Source organism: Haliotis cracherodii, unplaced genomic scaffold (assembly GCF_022045235.1).
Source record: "Haliotis cracherodii isolate W230 unplaced genomic scaffold, xgHalCrac1.p SCAF_4, whole genome shotgun sequence".
Taxonomy (NCBI): domain Eukaryota; kingdom Metazoa; phylum Mollusca; class Gastropoda; order Lepetellida; family Haliotidae; genus Haliotis; species Haliotis cracherodii.
Window position 1 is genome coordinate 56,466,743 of NW_027266297.1, and position 26,174 is coordinate 56,492,916.

Here is a 26,174-nt window from a genome sequence, read left to right on the forward strand (position 1 = left end):
TACACCATACAGTAGATGTGCAGTGAGCGTAACGTTTAACACAGTTTGTCAGGGTATTTCACTTCCTCGTTGCTCAACATGGCGGGTGTCAGGATACTCGCTGTGGTGGTGCTTGTGGGATGGATACAACTGACATGGGGTAAGTAGATCAGATGGGTTTATTACGATGTATATATTTCTCAAGTATGTGTATATCACCCCCCTGGGGCGATAAAAGGTTAGCTATTGTCTATTTATCTAAACTGTGATTTCGAAAACAGTCTAAGGAAACATGTTTTGGAAGTAATTCATATTGGTGACCCGGTCTACCCTTGACTATGCTGTGTTGATACTCTGGTAAGAATCTTCTAGCACCCCGTGAGGAAGATTGACATTGTTATGTAGTCCCAATAATGTACCTCTTCCCTATGTTGTATTAATCAGCTGAATATGCTTATATGCCATGTGATACTGTATAAATATGCAGTATCTTTTATCTATTCAAATTTAAATTTTTATTAGCAGCTAAATGTTTACAATAATGATAATAATGAACATATTGCATTGCTGATTCCAATATGTGCTACGTTGACCTTCAAAATAATGTAAACAGATCACAACATGGACACGTGCACCGACACGTGAAACATCTATGTCTGGGTCCCCACAGAATGTGTTTCCAGATCTGGTTGAATGGGACAGAATCAAATAACAGTCCTGTTATCTGTACCCTTAGTCCTGTCTTCCATGACCCGCGGTTCAGTCATCCGTATCATTCATACCCAAGTGTCCCATTATCCCTACCCCAGGGCGCTATCATCCCCACCCCACGGCCCTATCATCCCTACCCTAGGGCCCTATCATCCCGACCCCAGGGGCTTATCATCCATACCCCACGGTCTTATTGTCCCTACCCCTTCGTCTTGTCGTCAGTACCCCAGGGTCCGATCATCCCTACACAAGGTTCCTATCATCCCTGTCCCAGGGATTTTTCATCCTTATGTCAACGTGCATGTGTTGACGGGAAATTAGCTCTTGGGGGAATAAAGGACAAAATCGACATCACTGTCCCGGAACGCTTTATGCACAACATGTAAACAATAAACAACAATTGCACAATGAGCGGAATACCTGCTCTGACAACACAAACACAGCAATGAGCAGACTTTCCAGCTCAGGCGTACAAGAGGTGAACGGAGCTCCAGCTCACCTCAGGGCGTTTCCTACGAGCAGCATATCCTGCTCGAGGTCGTCCCTATGCCAGCACTCGGAATACCAAGCCTGACTAACACCCTAGTAACTGTGTAATGGTAGCACATATATAGTAATGAACAACAATGGACAGACAAAGAGACAACGACGTTGCTTTGGACATATGGGCGTGATTAACAAACACAGTTCATGGGATGATCAATTAGGGCAATAAATGCCATACTATAAAAGCAGTAGTTAAAGGGAAGTGATATGGTAGTCCAGGCTGACTGACAGTCAAAATACAATGAAATGTTGGTGAGGATTAACAACGGGGATTAGCGCCTAAAACGTAATGGCAATTAAGTTAAGGAGACATGGCTACAGGGTAAATTGCCCTTGAAGTCAAATGTACTGCAGACAATGGTAGTCATAAATCAGTCGCTATGACAACTTCCCTCCGTTCCGTGAAGCTTGGACCCCAAGCTTTGACAAGTCCAAATTGATATGTATGAACTTTTTCACCAACGGAAACAATAGTGCAAAATGTGAACAAAATCAGTTAGATGAATTCATGATATCGTTGAAATTCTTGTGCAACAATATACCTATGCAATGACGGTATGAAAGTGGTCATCTAGCCAATTTGATTAAGTGCCAGTTTGAAAGTGATCTTTGTAATGTGCAAATTCACTACGAGTTAATTACCGCTTTGGACAGATTCAATAAATATATTATTGAGGTTCTTTGAATTCAGGAGTCTGGTTTGGCGGTGCGACTCAGTACTGAATAATGATAATGAGTAATGTCATAAAAAGTACAAATTAAACATCTCAGCAAATATTTCACATAAAGAAATTTGAAACCAGGAGTCTAGCTTTACCGCGTGACTCAAACGTTACTTGTGGGTACGTTTGCCCTTTTAAGTACAATGGGTGCTCTTCCCGTGTCTTTAACGGAGCTTGCCCATATGTTATGGGTGCTATGCCCAAGGAAAATAATAATCCTTAATTCCGACATCAAAATTCTGAAATGCTGAATACCGCTGTGCTGTTAATTACTTAATACTGACATACAATATACATGTGTGTGGGTGGATAACCCAAGAAAATCCCTAATCTGAATTCAAAGTCCAAGACAATACTTTCAATTTTGTACCAAACTGTGCACATTAAAAACTTGTAACGAATGACAAATTTGGTCGTTTAGATTTTTGAAATTACGAGTCTAACTTTCAGGTGTGACTCGATAACCCTACAGCTTAGGTTTGTCAGGGCTTAGCTGTATCTATGTCTGGCGTGGCCTAGAGACATTTCCAAGATTCCCTACACAATAACTTCAAAGATCTAGCGTGACTTAACATGGAATTGGAGTATATTGCACATATAAAAATTAATTTTGGAAATACACATTTTGGCATTAATATACTGGCTTTGATTAAACATACCTGGTTGCACTTATCAACAGTCACACATAATATATCCTGGATTGAGTCCATGTAAGTAAACACAAATTAGTAAGTCCCAATGAGATATCTTGTACACAGTGTCCATCTTGTAGGTGCCCGTGAGGCGGTTTCTGTATGATCTGCATCATGATGGCTGTGGTCAGAATCACTGCGGGATAGGCGTTTATACTTCCTTGGTCCTGTGTATGAACGAAGTCTTGAGAGATTCGGAGAGATTCCTGTTGTTTTCTTCAATCTTGTTTCTTCATGGCTCGAGTTGATGATTGTTCTTCAGGGTGGTAGGCATACAGAGAGGTTACGGGATCGGGAGTAAGCTTAAAAGTTACTCTACCCGGATTCTCCACCAGTTGTCAACGTGCATGTGTTGACGGGGAATTAGCTCTTGGGGGAATAAAGGACAAAATCGACATCACTGTCCCGGAACGCTTTATGCACAACATGTAAACAATAAACAACAATTGCACAATGAGCGGAATACCTGCTCTGACAACACAAACACAGCAATGAGCAGACTTTCCAGCTCAGGCGTACAAGAGGTGAACGGAGCTCCAGCTCACCTCAGGGCGTTTCCTACGAGCAGCATATCCTGCTCGAGGTCGTCCCTATGCCAGCACTCGGAATACCAAGCCTGACTAACACCCCAGTAACTATGTAATGGTAGCACATATATAGTAATGAACAACAATGGACAGACAAAGAGACAACGACGTTGCTTTGGACATATGGGCGTGATTAACAAACACAGTTCATGGGATGATCAATTAGGGCAATAAATGCCATACTATAAAAGCAGTAGTTAAAGGGAAGTGATATGGTAGTCCAGGCTGACTGACAGTCAAAATACAATGAAATGTTGGTGAGGATTAACAACGGGGATTAGCGCCTAAAACGTAATGGCAATTAAGTTAAGGAGACATGGCTACAGGGTAAATTGCCCTTGAAGTCAAATGTACTGCAGACAATGGTAGTCATAAATCAGTCGCTATGACACTTACCAGTGGGTCATGTTATCATCACCTTGTGGTCATATCATCTCTTCCCAATGGTCTTACCATCCCTACCACGGGGTACTTTTATCCCTACCCCAGCGTCATGTCATCCCTACAACAGGGACCAATTATCGCTACCCTAAGGTCCTATAATCTTAACCCCCGGGTCTTTTCATCCCTACCCCATGGCCCTGTCATCTCTATCCTAGGTTTATATAACCCCTACCTCAGGCGGCCTCCTCCCGGAACTGTCTTTGCGCTAAGACTGGCGTAGAGGGTTCGTGGCGAAAGAAATCGTAGCTAAGTTTATTTTCAATGCTGTCTTAGCGCTAAGTTCTCTTAAGTTTTCGAAAAAAGAATTAAGACATGGTCGGACCTGTCTTAGGATCTAACGACTGGTACAGTGGCGGCCAAAAGATGGCATGTTGAAGAAAACGATTCGACAGTATGTGTCAACTGCATCATTTCTGACCACAAATTAAATTCAAATGTTTTCTACTTGCACTTTAAAAGCAGGAACAGCAGATGGCATATGTCACTGACAGTGCATTCCAGATGATAGCTTAACAATCATTACATACAAAAATGTTACTTGAAACAACATACCGTTTTAATTTATTTCGGTTGTGACACTTGCGGCGTATTTGCACGTTATCGCAGTAACCGTCATCTTTTCTTGTCAAGGGAAGTCAATATATATGAGGAATGAGAGTGGTTCCCCCTTGACAACGAGTACAAAGTATGATATACATACACACACACAAATGTACATGTAGCATTTAATGGAATGTGCACCTTGGCTGTTTACAAGAAAATCTATGAACACACAATGTCATTTAGAACGTGGTTAAATGTAACAAATGTTATATTTGGGATAACACCTTCTTAGTAGGAGAAGCTGTACTTTACTAAGAAAGAGTTATCCCGAATATGACATTTGGGACATTTGACCACTTTCTAAATGACATTGTGTGTTTATAGCTTTCAGGCTTTGGGAGCCATACCAATTTACACTTGTCAGAGGGGTACACAAAGTATGTGATCTGGACTACCAGTTGTCGGACTTTCATTTTGTGGAAGCCTCGTTGGCAGAATGGGTTAGATCGCCGATATTTTGTGTTTGCGATTAGGTGCCTCACCACCCGACGAAACTCAAGCAACAAAATTACGAAAATCTGTACTTTATTAAGAAAGTGTTATCCCAATTTTATTACATTTGACCACTTTGTAAATGGCATTGTGTGTTCCTATTTTCTATTAAACATGCAACCACGCCACAGAAGTTGGTTATCATCGCATAATAATCATTGCCTTAACGATGAATGGTTTGGTAATATTTCGTGTGCGAATAAAACAAGTTTCGTTGTTTTCATGTAATTTTGTGACATGAACATGTGGTAGAAAGTAAGAGAGTCGATTTAACGTTTCACAACAGAGACATAATGTATGTGAGTCAAACTTGCTGCACTTATCTATGCGGGAGTTCTTACAGCATATCTGTTGAATGTGAGCATATATATATGGCCAAGTATGACTGATCTCTTGGGACATGTATCATTAAGTTGCATACAGTATGAACGTGAATCTAAATGGGGATTCGTCCTTAGCATATCTACTACAGGGCAATTCTTAACTGTTAAGTCAGACATCGCCCACGTTTCAAAGCTCTACAGGCAGTTTGGGGACTGTAGATCCTCCTTTCACTGTCGAATCTCACCTCTCCGTATTTCTCCCTAGGTTCCTGTCCACAAGGAATGTTTCGAGACTCCTGTAGCTACTCCTGTCACAGAAGATCTCACACCTCTATGTCTCTCCATAGGCTCCTGCCCACCAGGCCATTTTGGAGACTCTTGAAGCTACTCATGCCACAGAAAATCTCTCACCTCTATATCTCTCCCTAGGTTCATGTCCACAAAGACTGTTTTGAGACTCCTGAAGCTGTCACAGAAGATCTCACACCTCTATGTCTCTCCATAGGGTTCCTGCCAATCAGGTCAGTTTGGCGACTTCTGCAGCTACTCCTGTCACATAAGATCTCTCACCTCTATATCTCTCCCTAGGTTTCTGCCAATCAGGACTGTTTGGAGACTCCTGCAGCTACTCCTGTCACTGTGAGACATCCTGTGACGTGACAACAGGTGCCTGTTCTGGAGAGTGCGATAAAGGATGGACGAAGGGAGGAGGGCTTTGCCAGAAAGGTCAGTACCACATACATTTTACGTGTTTTATGTTGATGCGTTAAATATTTTGCTCAATGATATGAGTGCAAAGTGTTCGACATGTAACTCATATATTGCCAACATATATATTTCTATATATAAGATGGATCAGCTGAAAACATGAATGTGCAATGTTTTTCAATGTTGATTTTCATTACAAATACCACTAGTGCTTTCGACCGACATCTTACATGTAAACATGTACATGGATAATCACTTAATCGTCGACACACATCGTGTATTTCACACAGGATATACAAGTGATGCAAGTAGTTTTTAGCAATATGTTAAATGTATATCTTTGTCATGAATGCTTTATATCCATAAAGTTTACTCACCAAGTAAGGATCGTCTTCAGTTTAGTATATACAGCGATCATTATGAAGTTTATGACGTGATATTTGTTCTTCAATGTACGTAGAAAACATTGCACTGAACAAGACAACATTCACAGCATCCGGAGTTTATGGCAACTGGTACCCATCAAAGGCTGTGGACGGCGACAGTGACATAAATGGTGGAGGCAGAACCTGTTTCCACGCTAATAAATCTCTGTCAGATTGGACAGTGGATCTGGGCCGGGACTACCAGCTGTATGACATCAGGATCTACAGCAGACTTAATTGTAGGTATCCAGGCATCCTTATCTACAGTGGATGATATCATCAGTCTAAGAAAATACTTACTTCTTAATTAACATGTACCAAAGAATGTTAACCTAAACTTCTTGCCTGAATTATCGTCAACATTTTATCACATTCCATCCAAACTCACTATTTATGTAAATAACAAACATCAATAACTTAGTTGTAGTATGGACATAATTTACTGATAATAAAACACTCCATGTAAGTGAATAACATCAGATATAAGTCCCTCTCAAGGTTTAATAGTGTCAACAAAAGACGAACAGACCCTCAGCCAAATGCGTGCATCAAAAGGTAGCAATACCCTGTTTTAGAGATCAAACATATTCTAGCCATATGTCTGCGATTACCTGACTATAACAATTTATGTTTTACACAGGATTTATACTATCGAACGTTTGTGTTTCATAGGCTATATTTAGCTTTATATGCTATATTAGGATTTGTATCACTAAATTACCTTTGGGTGATGAATATATTCTGAGATAACAGTACGGGTCGATGATAGTTAGTTAAACACTGTCTGGGTTCTTGACTTTATGTATTTACCGACTGTCATGGTACAGTAAACTACGTTTATAACGAACACGCTTACAACAAACTGACGGATATAACAAACTATTTCTTGGTCCCGTCCATTTGTTGTATGTATGCTGTACATATGTTAATAACGAACTACGGTTATAACGAATTGAAATAAGTGGTCCCTTTGAGCTCGTTATAACCATAGTTTACTGTAGTTGGAGCTTGTCAACATCTCATGTTAACCTTGTTCCTACCTTTCAAATTGCTGAAGAACCAAACATGCCATGTTCCGGATATGTAGGCTTCTGGGACTGATGGAAGCCATTCTTATTGAATACAGTGAAATCGTTTCACATGCAGTTATATATTTAGAATGGTACATCTTCAGACATGACAAACTTAGGGAAAAACTCAACTCTTTGATCAATGGAACATGTGTTACAAAACGTGGTGACCATAGTTATATCTCTATCATTAAAGGTTCAGAAGGAACTGTTCCAAATTATAGCAACTGTCATCTGAAGTTGACTGAGAAAACAATTTGTGAAATGCGGGACTTCCTCATTGAAAACATCTTAGCAATATTTAAGTATAAAGCTTGTAGGCAAGAAGCCGCCTCCGTGGTCTTGTGGTAGAGCGTCCGCCCGGAGAGCGGAAGGTCCGGGTGTTCGATCCCCGGCCGCGTCATACCAAAAGACGTTTAAAGATGGTACTTGTTGTTACCCTGTCTGGCGCTCGACATTAAGGAGCTAAAACAAGGACTGGTCGGCTCGGAGTCAGTATACTGTGTCTGAGTGGGGTATTCAGGTTAAACTGCGGCATGGTATTTAAATGGGCTAGCACTATAAATCAGCATCAGTCCGGACTAGTACAAGCAGCCACACACACACACGTGCATGCACGTCGCTATATAAGTGCAATAATCTTGGACGCGACGTTAAACCCAATTTCACCTCACCTTGTAGGCAAGAACTAGGCATCCCCTCGGGCACCAATTATGTTCCCCTTCTGGCTGAACTGTTTCTTTATGCATATGAATCAGAATTCCAAAACAAGGGAATTTGGCTTAAGCTTCCAGTATATCGTGGATCTGATATCGTTCAATAATGGTCAAATGGGAAAACATATTCACCTGTTTCACATTTAGATCTATGCGTAATAAATCAGTGACAAAAAGAAAGCTATCCACATGACAGTATTTCATATGACAAATGGCTTTATCTTTCCAACAGTCAACTCTCCCTTTATGTCGAGTAATATTCTATCAGCCCCAGCCTTTAGTGTCAACATTACAATATGTTTGAGGTAGGTGGGCAGGATACGCTCACCTTTTCGCGAGCACCTGGTATCATCACTATTTGATAGTGATTCATAAACACAAGCTTATAATATAGTTGGAATCGAACTATCGACTCTGCTTGTAGACCATATTTTATTATTATGAAGATGTTTTGTCGCTTTTATCCAACAAGCGTATGAACACGTTATTTCTTGATGCAACAAGAGAGAGTTTGCAGCTATTCACTGCAAACACAAAGTAGATGAAATTCAATGAAGGACCAAAATGTCTTTAACAAGAACAGTTTTCATCAATGTGCCAACTGTTGAATCTGTTCAAATCAATGTAACATTCTTATACTAACTACCTCGACAGTATTATTCCAGCAACCTTAACAGTACATTTGTTCAAGCAGCCAACTACAAACAACTCGTACAGATTTGTTAAATATCTCAGAATATATTCATCACACAAAGCTTATTCAGTGGTACAAATCCTAAAATAGCCTTATAAATCTAAAATTGACACATAAGTACGTTATTATGAATTAATAATGTCGTTTTCACGCTGAAAGGTTCCAAGTTGTCAGTATCACGCCAGATGACATCAAAAGTAAAGACAAAAATATCGAACTTTTTATTGAGTGTTGTTTATAAACACAATAAAGATTATGACCCGGTGCATGATGTAAGTTCGATTTAGTTAACAAATTAAATTAAAACGGCCAAAAATCTGTCTAAATCATGCTTCCTGAGCTCGTGTGCTCTGTCAAGTGAGAAAATGGTAGTTGCTACCTACCGGTTTGGCATGGACAGCGCTTACCGCGTGTTTGAGTTACATTTGGAAAGACAGTGGGCATTCGGTACAAGTGAGAAAATTCCGTTACTTTTACTTTACTCACTGACGGTAATAGCCGTTTTGTTTTTTAAGATATGAGTGAGTGAGTTGGGTTTAATGCCGCTTTTAACAGTATTTCAGTTATATCGCGGCGTGTCAGCTTAATGTGGGAGGTTAACGATCATAGGTTTCTGGCGTGCCCAAGGGACGCAACTCTGCACAGCCAATCGCAGCGCCTTAGGCGACTAGGCCACCCGTGCCCCTTTTTAAGATGTGACAAGCTGTAATGAGATTTATACTATATACATAATTCCGAAATGTAATTTTGACACAAACAAAAGACAAAGGAACCAGAATATCTTGAAGTGGAACTTTCTACAACTAGTTACAGTGTGGCCTTTTCCTTGATAACTAATAAAACATCATAGTTGCAGTTACTGTGAAATTATTCTAGTTCACTGCTGACATTATTGAGACGGAAGGTCGTGAAAGTTGATATGGCTTCAAAAATATGTTTGCATTGTCGAGGACATGTAACGTACATGTTGGAAAATGTGTAAATTGCCAGAAAGTCTGAGTCAGACTGTAGTGGTGACAAGGAAGATTGGACCAAAGGCAGATCGGCGGCCGCTGTTGACTAACACTTCGTATGTCACTTGAGGTATTTGAAGGTCAATTGCCTTGTGGAATGTTACTTGACAAACATTCCATTTGTATCAGTACGGACCCCTCATCAGATCTCAGGATATCCTGGACACAGTGCTCTGTGTATTGTTGAGATAACTGCCTGCTGAGTGTTCTCTTGTATTTTTGTCTTTGCCAACGGGGGTGATTAAATTCAACAAGGTACAGCACTCTTTGTGGTCGAATACATGAATGGCTTTAATCTCGCATCCTAACATGACAGAATGTAAGATTGCTATACCATAAATATATATCTCATCGATGCAATTACAAATTTACTATAGAACTCAAAGGAAAATAAACATATTTCATCCATTCTTCTTACCATATAGTCATTTTGTCACTTATCTTATCTTATCATCTTAGATAATTCTGCATATCTTTAGGGCATTGAGTTATGGTATATTCTTGGTTTTTACTTCTCAATACTTTTTTTTTTACCGTATTTTATATGTTTAGCACACTGACATTAATTTCACTGATGAATAGGTAGGTCTTCAGCAACCCATGCTTGCCGCAAAAGGCGACTATGCTTGTCGTAAGAGGCGACTAACGGGATCGGATGGTCAGGCTCGCTGACTTGGTTGATGCATGTCATCGTATCCCAATTGCATCGGCCGATTGTTCACTGGATTGTCTGGTCCAGACTCGATTATTACATACCACCGCCATATAGCTGGAATATTGACAAACAAACAAAAGATAGCCGAACATGATAAAAACGAATTACTGTATAATTGGAGGGTTAGGTTAATTAGGAGTAGAATAAAGTTGAACACACCCATTGTCAGTAGTAATTTTAAAATCGTGTGAAATATACGCGGGATATCGTGCTTTTCACCAAAAAATATTATGATGTAGTAGCTTAATGGTGATGTTGTAATTATTGCTAGCGGCCAGAAGTTTGTGTGAATTGTATAAATCCCATACACTTTAAATCATACATTGAGAATTGTGTGTACGTGTGTATCTGTTACTTTATTATGCCAATGTGTAAGGCCATATGTTTATGTGAACATATAGCTGAGATATATCAGCTATCAGCTACATTTTCAAACAATATCATAGTCCAGTGTAGTTTGAGACTCTGCTTTTTGTGTTATTATGTCAGTCTACTGGAGAAACGCGAACTCTGATATCTACCTGAACAATGACACTTCAAACATCTGCTCCACACTACCGAGTTCGAATTCTACGCCCAACCCTACTGACGTGACGTGTAACGGTAGCGGCAGACAGGTGACTATCATGAAGCAGGGGTCGAGAGGAACCGATGGCTACGGTAGCGCACTGAACATCTGTGAGGTGGAGATATATGGTAAATCTTTGATCATTGCATTTATGCATTCTTGTGCCACTGATACCCATGTTTCACTGCCCTTTTATAGCAAATGTGCTTTAAATTTGTAAGTTTGGTTTCAGAGTTTAATCGTAGACTATTAGAGGCTGTATGAAACATATCTGAGGCAGTGTGACATTGTTTTAACAAATACAGTTCAGCTTTATTAACCAGTTTAGTGATGTTCAACCTCAAGGCGCAGAGAGCTATGAATATAGCCGATCAAGGCAGCTAGATACAACAAAACCGTTCTTATTTCCAGGAGTTCAGCTATTGCGATCCTCTGATAATTCTTCTTTTTATTTATGTATACCTTATGGGTTTCTATATCCTTGTTTTATTCAAAGGACTACACTACCGTAGTATGCACTCATCACCTAAACTAAATCTCACAATTCCTTTGCTCTTCCTGTCTGTGACCCTTCGGTGGTGCTGTTCCCTGGCAGCGTCACATCGTCACATCGAAAGACGTTAAAGGACGGTTGCTTCCCTGAATGATATTAAGGAGATAAAACAAGGACTGACCGGCTTGGAGTTATTCTAATATGTTAGAGAGGGGTATGCGGGGGAGTGGGGGTAGCCTAGTGGTTAAAGCGTTCGCTCGTCACGCCGAAGACCCGGGTTCGATTCCACACATTGGTACAATTTGATAAGCCCATTTCTGGTGTCCCCCGCCGTGATATTGCTGGAATATTGCTAAAAGCGGCGACACACCAAACTCACCCACTCCCTGAGTGGGGTATGCAAGTTAAACTGTAGTATTGTGTCTCAGTTGGTTAATACTATAAAACTGACATTATAAGTGCAGACTGGTACACGCAGCGTCACACAACAATATTTGCATGTCCATCGCCATGCGAGTAAAAAAATATTGTATTCGTATATTGTATGTTGTTGTACACAAATTCACTTCCACTCCCCGCCCTCTCCCAATCTCTCAATACACTCAAATGCATCTTCACAATACAACAGCCTGCAGTCCAGGAATCTACGGGGTGAACTGTGATACGTTCTGTCACTGCCTGAATTCAACCTGTGATCGCTTGACTGGATTCTGTCCTGGAGACTGTAGACCAGGGTGGCAGGGACAGCGATGTGACACAGGTGAGGAGGTATTACTGTAAGGTCTGGTGTGACCGAGTGAGCTGTCCTCAACACTGTAGTTAGCGACCCTTTTGTACAGAGCGACATGAGTGCCACAATAGGAAGTCAAGATTGAAGCATGGGAATCACTACATGCGTATGTTGTGGAGGTCTTACTGTCACATGGTGTTAGTGATACTAGGGCCCTTTTAAGTGGTGCATTTATATCACATATTGACTTGTTTTATACATTTCTTGAACCGACTATCCAGCACCATTTACAGCCCAAATGCTTCACAACACTCATTTATACGCAATCTAAATACTCTAACTGTTGTTATTATTTCATAGTTTGCAACAACACTAACTATGGTACCAGCTGCAACAAAACATGTGCTTGGCGGAAGTGTTTAGCTACCAACTCGTCATGTGACCCTCGCACTGGAGCATGTGACACAGGATGTCGTCCTGGGTGGATAGATGAGGACTGCACACAAGGTAAAGAATATTTAACATTTATTGGTAAAAAGACACATTAATTACAAAAGTCACTTGGGAGGTCGAGCAAGAAGACATATCATGATAAGTTATTGATAGGACGACTGGGCTACTGTGGTCTTCTAAGATTGGAAAACGCCTGTCATACCTCAAGGTTACCATAAAGGGAATCAGTTTACATCTACCCTGCTATTAAATGCCTGTCAGTGATGACCTCTTCCGTTCTTATTACAGAATGTGCCATTGGAAAATATGGTGCAAATTGCAGTGGACTGTGCTCTGACAGACACTGTGCAGGAAAATCACCCTGTGATCACGTGATAGGAACATGCGATTTTGGGTGTGAAGCTGGCTGGATGGGTAATGACTGTAAATATGGTGAGTCATGGAAATGAATCGTAACTATAGTGAATAAGAAATCAATGTGGTTCAAAAATAATTTTCACTTTCCCATATTGAAGTGAATCGTAACTATACGAGTAAGTGAATAAGAAATCAATGTGGATCAAATATAATTTTCACTTACACATATTGAAATGAATAGAAAGTGTAAGAGTAAGTGAATAAGAAATCAATGTGGTTCAAATATAATTTTCACTTTCACTACAATATGTGCATTACTCCTTATAGGAAGCATAAGAAGGTTGGTATCTCTGCCATCTAATTCCAGATTGTGATTCTAAACATTATGGACCAAACTGTCTCAGCGCCTGCTCCTCCAGACACTGTTTGGGGAATTCTTCCTGTAACGCAACAGGGGCCTGTGACAGTGAATGTGAGACAGGATGGACTCAAGCTGACTGTACAGGTAATGACATTATGTCACACTCATGAGGGTAAAGGAAGGTTGTAATAGCAAGGTCGTAGCCGGTGTGAAGGGACATTGGCTGATTACACATATTAATATTATGTCATTGGGTGGGATGACAGTAAGAAAGGACATCTTCCCGAGGCAAGTGAGTTAACTGACTATAAAAGTCCAGTTTCTATGTAAGACCCGTTTTATCACAACGTAGATCATGATTATCGTTCAGATCGTCTTGACTGGGCCCCGCCATTTTGTTTGTAGCAAATGCAAGGGATACTAGAGGTGGAATCTGATTGGTCCATAGGAGATTCAAGGAAGGGACATAGCTCGTAGTAGCCACAGGTGGCGCAACGATCGAGCCCAGGAATTCCAGCCTAGTTTGGCAAGGGTGGAAACTTGACTTTTAAAGTCAGTTAACTCTCTTGCCTCGGGAAGTTGAAGAAAGGGGGTGGGGGGTGGTGTTGGGGTGGGGGTTGGGGTGGGGGTGGGGTTGGGGGTGGGGGTTGGGTGGAGTGGGGTTGGGGTGGGGGTGGGATTGGGGAGATGTTATGTAAAAGGGTGGAAACAAATCGTAACGATGAAAAACATAAGTTGGGTAATCTGTACAGACATTATGCCATATGCACGTAACAGAGGTATCTCTAAGGAAGAAGTTGGTATTTCACGGGGGTGAACCATACGTCAGTTTAAGCTTATATTTTGAAACATTTACAAATAAGACTTTTCCAATAACATCTATCTATCTATTCAAAAGAGACATTATCAATATGCTGGTTTATATGGTCTAAAGCATGTGAAACCCTTGCCTTACAAGCACGGAAGGCAATAAGGCCAGTTTTTATTTGCTTAGTAATAACAGATTTATAGATTTTACGACTGCTTGTAAAGTATTTTACAGTAAAATCGCTCCAATATGGATGTATGGTTCGGAAATATGGGGTATTAAATATTATGATACAATTGAAAAGATACAAACATGCTATTTAAAACGTTTTCTTGGTATGGGTAAATTTGCATCAATGAAACTGGACGTCATTGTATGTTTATAAATACGCAAATAAGGGTAATTAAGACCTGGATTAATCTTTTGCGAATGAATGCAATGTTCCAATGTTATGTTATGCTCAAAGTATTAGATGAGAATGGAAAAGTCAATTGGGCATCGTATTTGAGGGAAATGTTATGTAATAGCGGTTTTGCTTACGTGTGGTTATTACAAGATGTTAGTGATAAGAACATGTTTTTATCTGCATTTAGAAGACGCTAAAAAGATATATATTTCCAATCATGGTACCACAGTTTAGAGTCTTCTACTTTTTTAGTGCATTATGATAATGTAAAATCTCTTCTGCAACCCGAATCATACATAACAATACTCAGAGACAAACGATTAGTAAGAGCAATGTGTAAATTTCGAATATCACTTCACAACTTATTATCTCAACATTATTCGTGAAAGGTCATTGTTAAATATACCTCATTCAGAATCTATATGTAAAGAATGTGACTTACATTTAGTAGAGGATGAAAACCATGTCTTTTTTTATGTAAGAAATATATTCACTTGAGAAAAACTTTTTTTTACCTCATTACAGAAATATTATATAGGTAATATTACGTTTACATATTCATTTAAATCAGGTGATATTACTGTACAATGCTTGATAGCTTTATATTTATGTAAATAATTGAAAATGAGATCGACAGAGATGTAACACTCTGGACATGTGACCTAATATGTTATTATCTTACAACTGTACTATGGGCCATGTGGCCTGAATTACGATATAAACTTGATTGATTGATTGATTATTGTGGCAGTAAAAAGCTTCTGTTTGTCAAGTGTTTTCCGTGAGGCAGAAGAAAAACAACTATAATGATGTTTAAATATTGCTGTACCAAACTAGCGCTAACAATATTACCGCGGTCAATGGATCAGCGTCCACACGATGTTATCCTCAGCTGCCCGGGGTGTATTCGGACCAAGCTGCCTGACAGGAGCTAGAAGGCTAACAGTTATAATACAAATAACTGCCATCTCATCCTGCCAGGTAACGCTGGGTGAACAGAGGTATATTTGGAACAAAAGACGATGTAAACACAAAATGTGCTACATGTGCTTCTGTGTGGAGCAGGATCGAAGCCATTGAACTCTCCAGAGTCAAGGTGCCGAGCGTGGTCACCCCTCCAACTATTCTCCGAGACAGACGCTGCTTATCTGCACCTGATTTGTGACCTGACTATAATTCCTTCTTTGCTACACATACTATGGTGTACACCAATAAAAGCGGCAAAATCCTTTCTACAAATCTGTGCTGAAGGAAGAGTCGATGTTAATAAATCACCATCATATAATACTGTCATCAATGTTGGAAAGGTGATTAAAATGAAATCAGCTATTCCAAAATCGTTCACATAGCAATGGTGCAGTTAGGAAATTAATAGAAATCACTGGACATTCAGCAAGCTGTTCTGGGATCGTCAGCCCTGTTCTTTAGACTAAAACTCACGTGAAGTTATCATGCGTATCAAGTCCGGTCTTTGTATAGTCTGCATGTACATGTATGTACAAACACTGCAGGGTAGAGGAGCACTTTTCTTTTATTTAATGAGAGAAGGGCTCAGATATATGTATTTCTGTATATCGACTGTAATCTACTCGCACTCTTTATACAGGGAAAGTTCTTATACAAGGCCCTAGTGAGTCTGTCGGCACCTCTGATCCCATCCCCGCTGTAGTAGGAGCTGTTGTTGGCCTGGTGGTGGTGGTTCTGGTGGTGGTCCTTGCAGTCATCCTGATCAGGTCAGTTTTGTCCAGAACGGGTCAGCCCTTAACAACTCGTGAGATACAAATATCAAAACCCAGTAATATCTTGAAATACTATACCTGCGTATATATTAATTACAAAAGACATTGTTCTATAAATGATTATATTTCCCTTTGTGTCTTTAAATTTAGACGAAGACGTGGGAAAAATCATGGAAGCCCCACACTCCAGCCAGTCATTGCTGGTAACTTAACACCCAAACAAGGTAGTTGCATATCTTTAATTTGCTCCCTTTATCAAACATATATGTTTCTGATACCATGCATAGAGGCAGAACAGAAACATGCAAGTTAAATAGACCAAGTGATATATTTATATGATGCGTGAAGAACATAGGCATTGAAATATATTTGCTTCTTGTGATGTCCAACAAATTCAACCCTGACTGCCTATGTCTAAACTGTACACACCATGCCTTCTCCCATACATGATAAGGACTAATGTTACATTCGATCGTCGGACTCTTAAAAAAACATGTCGTGAAATAACTGGAATACCGTTCGAAGCAGTGTTAAACCCAAATAACATTCTCACTCTTATATAACAATGGTTTTGGTGTGTTTCCGCCAGTTGAAAACAACGGTATGTACATGAATGTCGGATTCGAAAAAGAAGAGAAACCAGTGCTGTCTTCAAAGAAGACATCAGGTAAAAAGACCAATGTTCATTGCCAGTCTAAATCACACGGCGATGTAGCTGGGGACGCTGTATATACGAATGATAGCAAGGATACAGATAAAGATGGAACAGGCAACCTTGACACCAAGAGAGCAGAGGAGGAGGAGGAGGAAGACTACGACGTCTCTGCCAATCCTGTACAGGTGGAGGACACACCAGATGTCCCTGACAGAAACTACTACAACCTGGACGATGCTGGACGGGATCACGTGATTCCCGTGTCCAGGCTTCAGACACGAGTGGACGAAATGACAATAGCAAGTGCAGAAGAGGAATTTAAGGTAATTTCGAAAGGTCATGCACTAGCCCGAGAGCACATGAAAATACAATGAAAGCATTAAGTTAATTTATTTACACAATTTACCCTAAACATGTCCTTTAATTTACAATAAAATCAACATCTTTAACAAAAACAACAATAAATAAGACTAACACAGTTCAATTTCATACTCACATTCCCCGAAAAACAACTGTTACACTGGTTTACACAAAGTCTAACTAGATTCTATAACCATTTACTTTGAAAAACTATCCTTTAAAATTGCTATAAAAAACATAATAATAAACCTAAAATTCTACTCACTTTCAAACGACCAATATTGTAGCAAACCAGCTCGTACTTGTTTCTGAAGGTGAATTGTGTCTGCCAAAAGATAGACTTTAGTTAGAATGCTGCTCAGCACATGCACAACCTGCAATCCCTCATTTCCCCATGATCGACTGTAACCAGAGAGAAATTCACAACTCGACCGAAACACATCCAGTTACACACCAGGCAATTACATTTAGTATAAATGGATCTGGCATCCAAATCAGAGTTTGCATGACAGAATACATAACTTGCCGGTAACAATAATCAAGAATAAGTGATTACTTTGTAGTTATCCTTTTGTGTATAGTACACATTTTCCTTGTTTGCTTTGTCAGCGACTTCCTGATGGTTTCATCCACTCCTATGATGAATCTCAACAACCCAGGAACAAGGGAAGGAACAGGTTCAGAGGCTATTACCCATGTGAGTACACCATGAGATGAGAGTGATCATCTAAACTCTTATGAAACATTTTTAGTCAGGTACGCTTTATCATCTGATGTCAAGTCTAAATCGACGATGTATTCCTACCAAATTCGTATTTGTTGCCAGATAACTACAACCGCGTGGTGCTGCGCGACGTGAGTGACGACAGAGGCGAAGACTACATCAACGCTAGCTACCTCGATGTGAGTTGAGAGACAACTTTAAATGAATACGGAAAACAAATTGAGAATTATTGCATTATCTCTTGCTTTGACAGATTACACGTACTTGTAAAACGTTCAGTTGTAAAGTTGGAAGCATATGCGTCATTTTTGACGCAAACTGTGTTTATGGGGACAGCCTAGTTGTTGCCTGGCATCCTGTCACACTGATTCACTGTTTGGAAGCCCACAGGTATTCCGCGTAATAACATACGAGCGCCCCATTGAGACATGTGCATGTCGGAATAGGCGACTAAATGGATAGAGTGGTCAGGCTTGGTGACTTAATTGATTGCATCTCATCGTATCCCAAGTTCATCGACTGATGTTCAGGATATCAGTCACTAGATTATCTGCTTTCTATTATCCATAGCAGTTGTACAGATAGAATACTGCTAGGAAAACATTTAATAAACAACCAATCACCGTATGTATTTTGCTTATAATATTTGGAACTTCTCTTCAGGGATATAAAGCAGAAAAGCGTTACATAGCAGCACAAGGTAAGGCGTCATAATGCACATCGTATTTGATTGTTTACCAAAGGTAAGCAAGATACATATGTCATTCATTCGAAACACAAATTTTCAATTCATTTAATGGGGATGTAGTAATGTGCAGTCACATGTATATTTCCACTGCAGGATTTTAAACGTTGCGCGAGTGATTCCCATGCATTCAAACCTACTTTGGATATATGCATTTTTCCTGTTATTTTGTGAACTTGTGAAGAGTGGCTATACAGTTTGCTTCCCGATACTCAAGATACATCATCTATCTGATCATGCTAGCATGACCGAAACAGGAACAGACATTAGACGCGGACTTACGCCAACCGACACGGCTAGATTTGATCCTTACAGAAAGCAACTGCTTGACTTAACTGGACTGCTGAATAAGAAATACTTGTAATTTGGTATAATTTCTTTTGATCATGAGTGTGTACAACTTTGAACTAAAACAATCAAGCACAAAGGGTTATTTGTTGTAACAGAACCATACTTTGTTGGGGATTTTAACTTTATATCTATTTTTCTGGATACTTCTGGATTAACATATTTGTTACATTTATATCGTGTTATATTCATATTCTTAAGGTCCCTACAGACCGGAAGTAGTGGTTGATTTCTGGAGAATGATCTATCAGGAGGAAGTTACAACAGTTGTCATGGTGACGGGACTTGTAGAGGCAGGGAAGGTAATATTAATAATTGCACCTTTAAAGAGCATCTTCCACACGTTTCCCTTCCCAAGTAGGTGGGGAATGTTCAGCTATGGCTGGATAATAATTAACATGAAAGAAAACAACGACGAAATGGTTCCATGTTCAGATGGAGTACAAGAGATACGCAAATCAATAATAATTCTGTCATTGATGCCAAATACAGTAAGTGTGTGACTTGAGTTTAACGCTGCTTTTAACAGTATTCCAGTTATATAGCGGCGTGTCAGCTTTATGTTGGAGGGAAGCCCGAAGTGATGCAGGTCGCAGACGTTTACCACATCGGTGAAACCCACGAGCATGGTGCTGACAAACCTAGAAACATAATCGGGTCGAACTGGGATTCGCACCCACAATCATAAGTTTCTGGCGTGCCCAAGGGACGCAACTCTGTACAGCGATGCTTGGGATGCGCTATAATTTGTAGATGCAGTTGTTCATGTTGATTTATTTATAATTCTGTTCCACTTGAATTTAAGATGTTAATCCCACTTGTCATGTTTGATTTTATTTAACATTTACAGATGAAGTGTCTTCAGTACTGGCCAGAGCAAGGAACTCTCACTTACGGTGACATCACAGTTACCAAGGAGACAGAAACACGACTAGCAAACTACACAGTCACAAAATTGTCTGTTTACGCTAAAGAGGTATTATTTTCCCAAATAATTATAAGTGTTCTCGAAAAACGTCCTCTTCGAGGATATACATCCATGTACATGTACTTGTTTGTGATAAAAGGTTTTTGGAATCTCACTGATAATGAACACCGATCCATTCAACAATTCTATAAATTGTATTTAATGTTTCATGTCAGGAAGGCAAGATACACCATGTTGACCACTTTCACTACACAAGTTGGCCGGACCATGGTGTACCCGACACTTCCGCATTGCTGGAGTTTATGTGGAGGGTCAAGGTCACTGCAAGACAGCAAACACAACCTGTCATAGTTCACTGCAGGTTAGAGTTTAATCGCGTTGGATATCAACATAAAGGTCTGAACTGACGGAAACGATTCTGTACTGATATTTATAAAATGTCACTGAGCATTTGTTTCTTTGTTCATTCACTGTATGTGTAACCTTACCCTATACTATACCGTGCAATTTATTTTTGATATAGAGAAACAGCATATTACATATATTGTTTATGCAAACATTTCACGTGGTCACCATTGTTACATTTATAATCTGCTTTATTAATTAAGATAAATGTGGAATTGCGTGTGATTTACACCAGTTGCTCATCTTATTCTAGTGCTGGTGTAGGCCGCACAGGTACGTACATCGCTATAGAGAGTCTCGTGGATCAGGCAGCGGCAGAAGGCACTGTAGACGTCGTCAGCTTCGTCTCCAAAATGAGAGGCCAGAGGAAGAACATGATTCAGACTAAAGTGAGTACACCACCAACGCGTTGTGTAGTTCATATGATGTATATTCTGGTTTCCTTGCAATATTTTCTCATTGTCTGACACCAGGAGCAGTATCTGTTCCTGTACCAGGCCCTGGCTATGGCGGTGTCAGAGGGGGACACGTCACTGGACGCTGACGTCGTCAGACATATAGATCTCAATCACGTATCTGCAGTTACCATGGGTAACAAATCTGTACAGGAGCACATTGGGGTAGGTACACCATACAGTGTGTAACACCATCAATTCTCTTTAGATACATGGAAGATAAAAAATCGGAATTGTTTGTACCAAAGCTATCAGCGTGATTGCTGTATACGTGATAAAAAATCGTTCAGAATATGTTTTGATAAACATATATATATATATATATTATACAAATGTCACATGTTTTACTTTTAGGCTTTGGAAAATGAATCTGGAGGTAAGTGAACTGCTCCTTTTCGTCCCCAAAACGGTTGTGTCTTTTTTCACATTTCCCAACCTGAAACTACGCTCACACTTTAGAAATACGAGGACATCTTTACCCGATCGTTGCAGTTACGCTGTAGTGAACTTACTATATATTTTCAGGAAGTCTTCCAGAAGGTGCTATTACCACAGTAGAGGTAAGTGTGATACTCTTGAAATGATTCCCTCGCAATGAGGGTGAAAAATGGTTAGCTTTAACTCACTGATATGATTCCCAGCTCAGATGTCTTAACATTACATATGTTCACACTTAACTCACAATGAAACAATTCACCATATTTTCTTCCATGGAGTGAAGTAACGTACTGTGTTTAGCTAACCACGTTGCACTGTTGATGAGATGTTTTGTCGCATTGTTTATGTGTGTTGAATGGATGTAACATAAATACACGTGTAATATATTAAATCTTAATGCAGTCATACACATCAAGGAAGGGATTCTTCCTGATAACGTCACACCCAGACAAAGAGGAAGTGTGGAATCAAGTGTATAACAGCGACTCGCGTTCCTTGATCACGTGCGCTTCAGATCAACTGGTAGATATATTACTTGAACATTTTGGAAAATATCATGATCTGTTGTTGAAGATAATTGTGGTTCCCAATTTCAGATTAACTTGCTTCTAATGACTTTTCTTCCTTCGAAACGAACATCAGCAGTTATGGATTTTATGTATCTGTAGATCCACAATATAGATCCTGAAAGGGCAACAGTCACTAACCTTAACACTGTTTGCCTTGCAGATCTACCTCCCGTCGACCGACAGTCCTGTCTCGACATCGAGGCTGACAGCAAGCACGCAGACAACTAAAGTTATATCAAATAATGTTATCGTCAACACTATTGATCTCACAGTAAATGTAAGGCCGGCTCTTTTGCTAAGTTAAATGAGGAAAGCATCACAATCAATCTGTTTACAACAAATATAATATTATTATGAGAAAAGACAACATATTAAGTCGCCAAATTGTTGCCAAATGTCTGTTTCATGAAGAGCAGAAAACATGCTAAAAGTAGATAACTATGACAGTCAATCCTTCCATCATATCTCGGTCACCTACGAGTCATGTACATATTGTCATCTATAAAAGGGTCCATTCCGTTCATTAAGTTTACATAAGGTACTATATGTGTTTTTTTTCTAGTGTGATAACTTCACTGTTGGACACAGGGTCTTGCGATGGCAAATGATATCGATGACAGTTTATACACTTCAGCAAAACTGAAACACCACAAAATTAAACATATCTACAATATGTCAGGAAAATGCTGATATACTTTCTGTTGGAGGTTAATCTATGTCTAAGCACATAGGATACATGTCTTAATGATACGTTATTGGGCACGGGTGGCCCAGTGCCCCCTAAGACGCCGCGATTCGCTGGGCAGAGTTGCGTCCCTTGGGCACGCCAGAAACTATATGATTATGGGTTCGAATCCCGGTTCCCCTCAATTATGTTTCTAGATTTGTCAGCACCACACCCGTACTCGTGGGTTTCACCGAAGTGGTAAACGTCTGAGACCTGCATCACTTCGGACTTTCCTCCCACATCAAGCTGACACGCCGCGATATAACTGGAATACTGTTAAAAGCAGCGTTAAACCAAACTCACTCACCCACAAATGATACGTAATGTGAGCTATTCACTAAACTCAGGTTCGTTGTTGTGACAATTGGCACTTAATGTGTGATTGACAGCAAGGCAGAACTTTATAACAGCAGCATGTCATTCAGGCACCTTGGAAATGAGATTCTAAAACGTTTTGGTACAGCAGCGCTTCAAAGCAACAATGACCGACACAACATAACAATTTTGCATGACACTCCACATTAACCTTTCTGCCTGTGGCCTTTCGAATGTAACTTAATTAGTGGTAAATTCGTTCACTTATCACGTCGAAGGCCAGGGTTCTATGCTCCACATTGGTGCAATGTTTGAAGCTTATTTCTGAGTCCCCCACCGTGATATCACTGAAATATTGTGGTATAAACTCACTCACTCACTTTGACACTTGAAATGTACTTTCTATTTAACTGTTGTTTTGCTATAAAAATATATTAATGAGAACTGTGTTTCAGGATGATGATATCATCACACCCATCCAGCACTATCATTTGACCGGAAGTACACGTGACCCAAGTGTGACTCTGTTGATTGATAGCTTACTGACATGGACGAGTGATCCACAACGAGGCTCCTGCACAATGGTTTCAGAGTATGAATATTGAGTTCTCATCTATCCATTTCAGCACCTAAAAACAACAGCTACCAAAAGTATAAAATTCTTTAATAATCTCTATCTAATCATCGTGTAACAATAAACCTATCTCTGAAGCGCCACACGTAATTATTATCTGTTATCTTAAATGTTTCTGAAAGTAGATCTGAGGTTTCAGATAACCGTTATATTGTATGAACACCCAAGCTGATTGTACAGTCGCTTAAGAGCGGAATAGCATATTTCTAGCCCTGATATTGCCTTGTGCACATGTAAGTAAGTACTGACACTTTACTGCAGCTCTGTGAGTGAGTCTCTACCCCTGGCATTGTCTTGTGTATATGTAAATAAGTACTGGCACTTTACTGCAGCTCTGTGAGTGAGTTTCTACCCCTGACATTGTCTTGTGTACGTGTAAGTAAGTACTGACACTTTACTGCAGCTTTGTGAGTGAGTTTCTACCCCTGACATTGTCTTGTGTACATGTAAGTAATTACTGACACTTTACTGCAGCTCTGTGGGTGAGGCTAGGTTCCTGATCCTCCTGGTAAACATTGCCAGCAGAATGCAGGACGATGGCAGGGTGGACGTCATCAACAACATGCGACGTCTACAATCAAGTCTCGCTGGGCCTCCATTCTCCCAGGTAGGACACAGTCACAACCTCATAATTTTATGTCTTTGATGATGTCTGGAACGCAGGTGCGGGTGACTTTAGACACATGAATGATGGAAAGGTACTAGCTATGCAACATTTCCATGAGTAAACAAACACCAGCTTGAGGATAGAATTCGTGTGTGGCTGAAAATGTAACCAATGTTTTTGGTTAAAGTTGAGAAAGGTGTCTCAGTGCTGATGTGTGAAACACCATGATAAGGACTATGTATCTAGAGTCTATAGTTCTGCATCACTTCGCGCTTTCCTCCCACATCAAGCTGACACGCTGTAATATAACTGGAAAACTGTTCAAAGCGCCGTTAAATCAAACTCACTCACTCTAACGTGTTGGTTTCCCTTCCAGGACGATGCCCGCTTGTGTCTGGAGTTTGCTCAACGACGACTGGAATCTCTTGGACTTTATGCCAACATGTAAATCATCTGCTGTTCATTTCAACAGCGTATCTGATTTTCTTGCAGATTGTTTTTTCATACAAACACAACTAAAGCAAGTGGACATGGCCTTTGTCAACAGGCTAAATCATATTTCCGAAAACATTATTTTTACGACGTTAACAATGTTAAGAAGCATTCGTGATAAAACTTTATACAGCTTTTCAAAGATCAACTCGTCGTATTCTAATTGCATGCTATACCAGCAGGGACATTTTCTAAAATGTATAAATATTTAATCTATTAACAAAGTTTTCGCACGCGCATACTTCGAATTGAACTTTAAACACCTACGATCTGGTGTAACATTTGTTTCCATTTCTTTCATTCCAGCTAAATTACTAGACTGGATGTTATGTGATGAGGTTAACAACATTACATAGTGTTTGTGCAGGCCTGTACTGTTTTAACTCACCAAGGTATAATATTATGTGAACATGCATACACACGTAGGGTATATAAAACCTTACTCATATCACGACTAGCATCAACTGTCTTTACATGTCCGATGCAATTGTGACTTGTACGGTATGTTTTTTTCAGGCGAACTATTGTCTTGCCTTTGCATGTGTGTGTGGCTGGAGCCAATGGTTGGAAAGGATTTTACATGCGCACCAGCACTATTAAATTGTGATTCATACACATACACTGTAAATGATACACTCGGAAACGTAATTGGATTTAGCTTTTAACTTTTTACATTTTCTCGTGACTGAAATTTCAAACATGTTATATATATAGCTCGAAAAAAAGTGACATGTTAAATTATGATGTCTCTGAAGGGATTTAAGTTCATGATATCTAAAACAAGTCATATGTATTCAATGAAATCAACCTATGCCAATATCAAAACAAATAAACTATTTATGCCTGTAAAACACACACACACACACACACACACACACACACACACACACACACACACACACACACACACACACACACATACATGTGCAATAATCTTGGACGCGACGTTAAACCCTATTTCACCTCACATTACCTGTTACATCTGGTAGTAATGATCCTTTTTGTACCTGGTATAAGAAGATAAACATATATCATTACATGTTAAGATGATGTCATGAGAATTCGCGTCATTCCAACATGTGCGATTTGCGTCATTAAGATAAGGATTATGTAAGCCACATACATGTCACACGAAGTAGTGACCCATACAGGTTACATATATTCCCATGCCTTTGCACATGCAATTATCGTCATCTGCTAGACATAATAAAGTAATAAATTCCAACAAGACTCATTGCTCAAGATACACTATATTAGTGTAAATCACTGGTGCCGAGTCAATATATGTCTTATCAAATATTGAAACAATGTATCTTCGTGATGATATTTGAATTGGTCATGTTGTTTATATGCCTTTCTGTAAATGATGCAATTCAGTTTCTCATATTCTTGACAAATCTGATAGGAATGAACTGAA

At 39.7% G+C, this 26,174-nt stretch overlaps 1 protein-coding gene across 1 annotated transcript; it reads left to right on the forward strand.

Annotated features, from left to right (window-relative positions):
• Positions 1-78: 78 nt before the first annotated feature.
• Positions 79-24,713, forward strand: LOC139479508 (uncharacterized). The gene is made up of 26 exons (XM_071262353.1): positions 79-139; positions 5,688-5,825; positions 6,268-6,471; positions 10,930-11,136; positions 12,130-12,261; positions 12,592-12,738; positions 12,973-13,116; positions 13,409-13,546; positions 16,223-16,349; positions 16,506-16,579; positions 16,945-17,333; positions 17,980-18,067; positions 18,197-18,273; positions 18,758-18,794; positions 19,389-19,489; positions 20,038-20,163; positions 20,331-20,476; positions 20,774-20,909; positions 20,994-21,140; positions 21,330-21,351; positions 21,501-21,535; positions 21,816-21,935; positions 22,143-22,259; positions 23,480-23,616; positions 24,133-24,265; positions 24,642-24,713. The coding sequence occupies exons 1-26, from the start codon at positions 79-81 to the stop codon at positions 24,711-24,713; spliced, it is 3,255 nt and encodes a 1,084-aa protein (XP_071118454.1).
• The last annotated feature ends 1,461 nt before the right edge of the window (positions 24,714-26,174 follow it).